This window comes from Gossypium hirsutum, chromosome D06, assembly GCF_007990345.1.
Source record: "Gossypium hirsutum isolate 1008001.06 chromosome D06, Gossypium_hirsutum_v2.1, whole genome shotgun sequence".
NCBI lineage: Eukaryota > Viridiplantae > Streptophyta > Magnoliopsida > Malvales > Malvaceae > Gossypium > Gossypium hirsutum.
In genome coordinates this window covers 55,974,587-55,983,212 of record NC_053442.1, presented here as the reverse complement: position 1 = coordinate 55,983,212, position 8,626 = coordinate 55,974,587, and the positions used below count along the sequence as shown (strand labels likewise).

Sequence of the window (8,626 nt, the reverse complement as noted above, 5' to 3'; positions counted from 1 at the left end):
TTTGACCAATGTTTCTCCAAGTACGGTAGGAGCGGCTGAATCTGTCTTAAAGAGACCGTGTTAAACAAGCCTCAACGTTTAGTAAATCTCTATTCTTATTTTTTATTTCAACTTTTGTCATGGTTTTTATTGATTTACGTATTTGACAACTTAAATATAAATTATTCTATTTATATTTTACATTATATATAAAAATTTGTTATTTATATTTGATTTTATTTTATTCACTAACGTGTTTTGTCCAACAATCTTAAGACAGAAATGATTATTTTTGCAATTCTCTAATCCGAGACAAATATAAGACACCAAGGCGAAAAAAAATATTTTTCGAAAATAATTTTTTTTAAAATTAAATAAATCTGTTTCGGGATTTTTCCCGCCGTTCAACATATTTTTTTCTCTATTTTCTTTTTATTTCGAAAAGAATATTAAAACTAAATAAAATTTGTTTCGGGATTTATTCCCGTCGTTTAATAGATTTTATTCGATTTTGTTTTCAAATTAAAAGTAAATAAAATCCATTTCAGGATTTATTCTCGCTGTTTAATGGATTTTATTCCATTTTTATTTTATTTCCGAACGGGAAATTAAATTTAACTAAAATCTATTTTGGGATTTACTCCCGCCGTTCAACAAATTTTATTCTAATTTTGATTTTATTTCCAAAAAACGAGTATTAAAATTAAAATAAAATCTGTTTCGGGATTTATTTCCACCGTTCAACGGATTTATTACATTTTGATTTTGTTGCCAAAAACGAGAAATTAAATTAAATAAAATCTGTTTCAAGATTTATTCCAACTGTTTAACAAGATTTTATTTTATTTTATTTTATTTTATTTTATTTCTAAATTGGAGTTAAATTAAATAAAATCTGTTTCGAGATTTATTCTCTTGTTTAACAATATTTGATTTGATTTTATTTTGTTTCTAAATTAGAATTAAATTAAATAAAATCTGTTTCGGAATTTATTCCTGCCGTTTAACAATATTTTATTCGATATTGTATTGTTTCCAAATAAAGACGTAATCAAATAATTCTATTTCGAGATTTATTCCTGTCGTTTAACAAATTTTATTTTGATTTAATTAAATTATTTTGTTTTGGGATTTAATCCTGTCGTTTAACAAAATTGTTTTTGATTTTGTTTCAGAATTTTAATTCTGTCGTTTAACAAATCAAAGGAAAAATTTTCTATTTATGGTGACCTTAATTGTGGTTTTAAATTGTGAATTAAAAATAAAATTTATCAACGGTAAATTAAAAAGACAATATGAGAATGCATGTCTAGGATTGGTTCTTTAAAAGACATGGTATTTAAGTGTGCCGAGTGCACCAAATCTCTTTTAGGGTTACCTACCTGATACATTATTTTATTGTATTTTTTATTAGACTGTATAAACTTTTGTTTCGGATTTTATTAGATTCTTGCCGTCTAACAAAAGTTGATAAGTTTTCTAATTCTAGTTTTGTTTCTTAACAGAAAAATAGAGACTCCCACCAATTCAATTAATTCGCAATCTGAAGCTTTGGTTCAAATGCAATCTTTGATCCAAAACTCAGTGTTGCTGGTGGCAGCTGTTATAAGCCACAATGAGAAACCTACAAAATTCTCAGGCCAAAATTTCAAAACTAGGCAATAGAAAATGTAGTTCTATTTGATCATGTTAAACTTGGCAAAATATTTGAATGATGACCCTCCTATTGTTAAAGAGGGCAAGGTAGATGAAGTTACCGCTCATTTAAGAAAATGCCCAAAAATTATATTTGGCCTTATGTGAAATAGAAGGATTAATGAGCATGAGTGCTTTCTTGCGTTAAGCAAGATTCCAGACTATCCAACGCAAATGCTCATTTTCTTAAATCTACCTTCTTCTATGCGATTGGAATAGGTGGGAAGATTTATTTCTACCACTACACCAAAATAGGCTTTTAGCAGCGTTTGGATAAAAAATGCCGCTAAAGGTCGAGCATTAGCGGCGTTTTAGCGGCTAAAGATCGAGCATTAGCGGCGCTTTATGGAAAACGCCGCTAAAAATAAGCATTGGCGGCGTTTTCCATAAAGCGCCGCAAAAAACCTAAACCCAACGACGCCGTTTTCTGAGCTTTCGGGGCTTTAGCGGCGTTTTTAAGAAAGCGTCGCTAATGCTCAAGGTTTTAGCGGCGTTTTTGAGAAAGCGCTGCGAATGCTCAAGGCTTTAGCGACGTTTTTGAGAAAGCGCTGTGAATGCTCTATTTTTAGCGGCGTTTTCTAGAAAGCACCGCTAATGCTTAGGGATTTAAAATAATTTAAAATATTTGTTAAAAATGAAAAATTAAAATACTATTATTTAAAATAATTTTAAAGTTTTTTGGATACATTACTGATTTTTTAAATTTATATATTAAATAATTTCTTATACAATCGTAAAAGAGATAATATTAATTTTAAAATATTAAATTAATTATCACTATAGTTTAGGGTTTTTGGTTTAGGGTATATGGTTTAGAGTTTAAGATTTAGGTGTTACCGTTTTAAGGTTTATGGATTATGAGTTTAGGGGTTATGATTTATGGTTTTTGGTTTAAAGGCTAGGGTTTAAGGTTTAGAGGTTATATGTTAAGGGTTTATGGTTTTAAGGTTTTAGGATTTAGGTTTATGATTTAGGGTTTAGATTAACTAGTGTTTTCTAATTTATATATTAATTAATTTCTTATATAATTGTAAAAGAGATAATATTAATTTGGTTCTTCAAAATCGATATAAGCTATATCCAATGATATCCCCATCTTATACCATCCCAGTTTAGTATTTTTAGTGCTCGGTTCATTTTTTTATCCAGTTCAATTTTTTGCGTGTTTTGCCTTGCCCCCGCCATGATCAAATAAGAATTGATTGAATAGATTAAACTTTGCAAAGGTTTTAAAATATTGAATTAATTAGTGGGTCAAGCCAGACCAAGCTGTGCCAATGCCCAATTTTAAAAACTTTTTCCAACTTCAAGCCCGTTTTACCCGAATCACCCATTTCATTGTTTAAAAACAATAAAAAAATATAAATCTAAGCCTAACCATATTTTGGACTAGGTGGGTTTTATGGGTAGTGAACATTTCTAATTATCATTTAAAGAGTAAATAACATACATTTTTCTAAATTTTGAAAGGTTTTATATTTTTCGTGATTTAAAAATTTAAAATGAATTTTAAAAGATTTTAAATTTTTTTAAAAATTTTGAAAATATTTTAAACTTTTATATTAATTGCTTACATTGGATAATTCTAACTTAATAATTAATTGCAACCATTTAATCATTTTTTTCTTATTAAAATATACGATATTTATTTTGAGAGTACTTGATTTTTTAAAAAAAATTCAATTTATAAAAAATAATAATAAATGTTTTATAAAATCACTTAACTAATAATTTTTAACAGACAAAATAAAAAATTTTTAACAGAGCAAAACAGCGTCGTTTTGTTCAAAATAAAATAATTTTTTAAAAGCACCTCAAAAGACAAAAAATCATTTTACTTTAAAAAAAAATAACGTCATTTTATAAATTTTACCCGGGAAATCCCTCCCTAATTTCCCCCTTAAAACCCGAACTTCACAAACACACGTCCTTTAAAACTTTTAACTCCTTGCACATTGCAATTTTTTCTTCCTCAACCCCAATCCTTAAGCGCCCAATTTTGGAACCCTAGATTTTTCTTTGCAACTTTTCTTAATCCACAAGCTTTAGCTGCTCTATGCGATTCCATCACGGATCCGAAGAACTTTTCAAAACCGAGGATGGATTTTGCATGCTAACTTATGCTTGATTGTAGGAGTCGTGAATTTCTATGGCATGAAGGGCATACTGCCTTCGCAACAAAGGAAGAGGCAAGCACTTAGGTAGCGGTCTTAAATTTTTTACTTTTGGGAAGTATTTAAACTTAGAGAGGTGAAGTTTGTCCACAGTGCTGTTGGAATCCAATGGACTTGGTTGCGATCAGCCTTGCAAGATTTCCATTTGCTTTGACCTTCTCAAGCCCATCGGGAAGAGAGGAGAAGATAAATAAAGGGGGAGAACAAGATATGTGGAAATCTTGCATGGCTAATCTGTTATTCTTCCACATTTACCAACAACTGGCTTTTGGTTTAAAACAGCATTATTGCCTCAGAATTTCTGAATTAAGTATTTAAGTAAGCATTTCAGAAAGTTAATATGAGATGTTCTATAATCATCAATAATGCTAATATACTTTTTCTGTTTGTTTTTGCAATGTGTAAATAATCAAATAGTTCATTGCACTTACAGATAGCACTTTTCTTGCCTTTTGAAGTATCGTTGAAGAATGTGCCTGCTCCTTAGAACCCTGTATGTCTGTCCAAGTACGGATTGTTTTGGTGATTATATTATGAAGGACTGATGTGCTAAAATTTACATGCAAAGTTTTATGTATTTTATAGTTGAATTTACTTTGTGCTTATAGATTGTAGACTTTACCTCCAGAATCTAACATGCAATATATTCTCATTTTCACATCATTTTTGGTATATTATGATGTTAACAAACCTGGAAAAAACAGGGACTTATTAACCAACAACAGTGGTAAACATGTATGCTGGATCACTTTAAATATATCTAAATTTTTGTTATACTTTAGGTTCTTCAAATATTGGAACTGTACCGACATATATATGAAGAATTCTTGGCAATTCCTGTTATGAAAGGCAGGAAGAGTGAACTGGGGAAGTTTGCTGGTGGACTTTACACAACCAGTGTTGAGGTATAGTATAAGCCTGCATGTAATAACAATTAGTACTTGTTCTAATCAATGAACTTAAATTGTCTGCTTGATCATTGTGCTTTAATCTAAAGTGAGGAGCTTTTGATCTGATCATAACATGATAGGCATTTATTCCAAACACTGGGCGCGGTATTCAAGGTGCAACCTCCCATTGTTTGGGCCAAAACTTTGCAAAAATGTTTGAGATAAACTTTGAAAATGAAAAAGGGGAAAAGTCTATGTTCTGGCAGAATTCCTGGGCATATAGCACTCGAACGGTAAAACAATTTTCTCTTTACTTTATGTGGTCTTGGCATTTATTAATTCTAGTTCCTTGTGATACCAACCTGCCAACTATATCTTGTTGTTTTAGGTGATTACATGGGCTTGCTACTCAAAAGAATCCCTAACTACTCATATAATTTCCTTTAATATTCTTCTCTCCTTATTCATGTTATTCTCCTTATCCTTCTTTTTTTTTTCAGATTGGGGTAATGGCGATGGTTCATGGGGATAACAAAGGCTTAGTGCTGCCTCCAAAAGTTTCAGCTTTGCAAGTTATTGTGATTCCTGTGCCTTACAAAGATGCAGATACTCAAGGTATCTTTGATGCCTGTGCTGCCACCGTGGTAACCCTCTCTGATGCTGGTATTCGTGCTGAAGCTGATCTTAGAGAGAACTACTCACCTGGTTGGAAGTACTTAAACTGGAAAATGAAAGGTGTTCCCCTAAGGATTGAAAAAGGACCTCGAGACTTGGCAAATAATCAGGTGAATCCCCACCCCTTTTTTTCTTATTTATGCTTTCCTTCTATTCTTTTATGTATTATTTTCTTATTATTGAAACCAGAATGTGTTTTATTGGACAGGTGCGTGCGGTTCGCCGTGACAATGGAGAAAAGGCTGATATCTCTAGAGTCTTTTTGGTTGAACAAGTAAAAGGAATGTTGGATAAGATTCAACAGAACCTATTCGATGTGGCAAAACAAAAAAGAGATGCCTGCATTGAAGTTGTAAAAACATGGGACGAGTTTGTAAAAGCTCTTGGGCAAAAAGAACTGATCTTAGCTCCTTGGTGTGATGAGGAGGTATGACTTTAATTTGTAGAATCCTTATTATTTATAGGGATCATGAAAATTTAGCATTTAATTGGTATTGTTTTAATGCTTATTTGTTACCCTTTTTTCTCAGAGATGCATCATTAATCATCATTAATCTCAAGTATTTTGTTAAGCAACAACATGAGCTGGATCATATTCTAATCTCTCGAGGCATATGTAGCTGATTTTTCTTAAATGATGTTTTATGTTTTGTATATATAGGAGGTGGAGAAAGATGTGAAAGCTCGAACAAGGGGTGAGATGGGAGCAGCTAAGTCTCTTTGTACCCCATTCGAACAGCCTGAACTCCCAGAAGGTACTTGACTCCTTTTAAATAATTTAAAGAATAATTTAAATATATTATGAAATTAACCCTTTTCCATCCAAATTTCTTTAGAGCAAACAAGGTTTTATATATAAAATTATATATATATTGTCAATGATTATTTTTGATTGATTCTGCTGAAGTTCAGAACCTTGACAGAGCTGCTATATAAGAAGCTTAGTTGGCATTTCAAATTTTCAATTCATCTATAGATAAAATAATATTTAGTCTTTAAATTTGTCAAATTTTTTAATTTAGTTCTTCAATTTTTTTTATTCTACATTAATTTTGAAACTTAACAAAATTTTTCAATTTAGTCGTTAAGCATGGATTGAATGTTACTTTATCCCTTTCTTTAAAGTCGGTTTCAAATAATAATTGATAAAGCTTAACTATTATCTAATTTTATATAATTATCTTATTTAGGTTATTAATTTTAATTCAATAGTCTGATTGTATACCACTTTTCGTGAATTAAAAAAAATTCAATTTCCAATTAAACCTAAACAACAATAAAATTGGTCAAATTACATTCAATTCCATCTATTGAGAACCAATAGATTGATCACTTGCTTACAAAATTATAAATGGAATGCATATACTAACTGTGATATGTTTATTATATTTTTGGGGTTTGATAAATGGATCATATTGAAATTTTTATTATATTTAAGTTTACTAAATATCATCTACTTTTTGTTTTATTGTCGTTTTTTATAGTTGCCTTATTGTTACTAGTACTTTATCTCATTTGTTTTGGTTTTGGTCATTTCCTGTATTAGAAAGAATTCATAGTGTATAAGTTAAAGCAAACAAAAGGCCTATCCTCAATCCAAAATGCATGGCTGAATAGGTACTAGTAACAATTGAATAGTTTAGACAATCATTAGAAATAATGCCTATTTGTGACACTTGGAAGAGCTATGATTGAGATTGTTTGTTAGTATGGTTCAACTTGCTACTAAAGCTGCACATAATTGTTTGTTATATATATATTTTTTGAGCCTTAATGGCTATATATATATTTTATTTTTAACATCTCTGTTGTTTACCAAGTTTGTTAGTTTATCTGATCATTTGGTTTTGCATCCTTTAGATATTGAAGGTGTAGCAGAGGATTCAATCTCTTCAAGCTGGAAAAGCCAAGGCTTAGCACTTCTTCAAGTGGAATGTTATTTAATGTTGCATTCCATGGTCGTTTATCCTACTCAGAACTTGAATTTGGTGTTATTGAAACAGTGTTTTGTAGCTACCTTGTGTACTAGCTTCTTTAACCATGATTGTTAATTATTACGTGTTTTGTAGCTTCTTTTATAATTGGTCGAGTTAATATAGATCAGATGAGTTGTGAGGTAAATTGCTCATTTATTTAAACATAATATTTAAATTTTAAATTTAAATTCATTAATTTTTATATTTAGTTTTAAATTTAAAATTTTAATAGAAAATTTAATTTAATTAATATTTTTATCCTTAAACGTATATAGTTTAAAGTTTAAATTTCAAAAATAAAACATAATATAATATTTATCATAGAAATAAATATTATTTAATTAAAGTATTTTTTAAAGGTCATGATAGAAAAGCGTCGCTAAAGGTCTTATTCTTTAGCGGCGTTTGTGTGAAAAGCGTCGCTAAAGGTCTTATTCTTTAGCGGCGTTTGTGGGAAAAGCGCCGCTAAAGGTCATGATCTTTAGCGGCATTTGTGGGAAAAGCGCCGATAAAAGTCTTGTTCTATAGCGGCGTTTGCGTGAAAAGCGCCGTTAAAGGTATTGTTCTATAGTAGCGTTTATTTTTAAAAACGCCGTAAAAGTTAGCGGCATTTTTTGTGGTGCTACTGAAAGCGCCGTAAATACTTTTAGCGTACCCATTAAAAATCATGGTTCTGTTGGTGGTGTTTTGGTAACTTTTTATATATGTAATATTTGGATGGTATAATGACATGATAGAATGCCACATATTGTTGTAACTTTTTTGTGCTGTAAACTTTAACATATAGATTATGGCATACAAGCTAATGAAATCATGCAATTTTTTGTTAATGTATGAACATTATGTTTGAATGTAAAATATAATTCTCAAGTTATTTATTACTTTTAATCTTTTGCTTTTTAGTTTAGAAGATAATTAAATTATTTGTCTTGCTAATGGTATTCTAGCATATTAAATATGCATTGTAGTTTAAAAATAATAAAGTAAGTTATATGTTATTTTTCTAATATTATATATTTTTATTTTTATTAATTCATATTTTAATAATAATTAGTTATTATATTATATTATATTTAATAATATTAAAATATGATTAAATTAGTTATCATTTTTTATGAAATTATATTTAATAATAATCCTATTAAAATTTAATAACAATAACAATAATTATCTACCTAAATTTTTTTTGTTAAGGGTACTCTGGTCATTTCAACTTTTTTCCTTATGCTATTACAAC

General features: G+C 29.6%; 1 protein-coding gene across 4 annotated transcripts; it reads left to right on the top strand.

The window, feature by feature from the left end:
• The first annotated feature begins 3,605 nt into the window (after positions 1-3,605).
• On the top strand, positions 3,606-7,581 carry LOC107901930 (proline--tRNA ligase, cytoplasmic). Of its 4 annotated transcripts, none has more exons than XM_041095914.1 (8): positions 3,610-3,875; positions 4,282-4,355; positions 4,631-4,753; positions 4,879-5,031; positions 5,239-5,523; positions 5,622-5,840; positions 6,075-6,168; positions 7,274-7,581. In XM_041095914.1, exons 2-8 carry the CDS (start codon positions 4,344-4,346, stop codon positions 7,462-7,464), a joined length of 1,077 nt encoding a protein of 358 aa, XP_040951848.1. In that variant the 5' UTR covers positions 3,610-3,875; positions 4,282-4,343; the 3' UTR covers positions 7,465-7,581. The 4 variants fall into 4 exon arrangements, with proteins under 4 accessions (XP_040951847.1, XP_040951848.1, XP_040951849.1 ...); XM_041095915.1 differs by having other exon boundaries at positions 3,611-3,875; positions 4,282-4,341; XM_041095913.1 differs by lacking the exon at positions 4,282-4,355 and having other exon boundaries at positions 3,606-3,863.
• Positions 7,582-8,626: the final 1,045 nt, after the last annotated feature.

Bases quoted from the DNA above. Each gene is read 5' to 3' on its own strand.
- LOC107901930 (XM_041095913.1), top strand. From the start codon at position 3,795: ATGCTTGATTGTAGGAGTCGTGAATTTCTATGGCATGAAGGGCATACT. The intron at 5,032-5,238 runs GTAAAACAATTT...TTTTTTTTTCAG, and splicing joins GGGCATATAGCACTCGAACG to ATTGGGGTAATGGCGATGGT. The intron at 6,169-7,273 runs GTACTTGACTCC...TGCATCCTTTAG, and splicing joins ACAGCCTGAACTCCCAGAAG to ATATTGAAGGTGTAGCAGAG.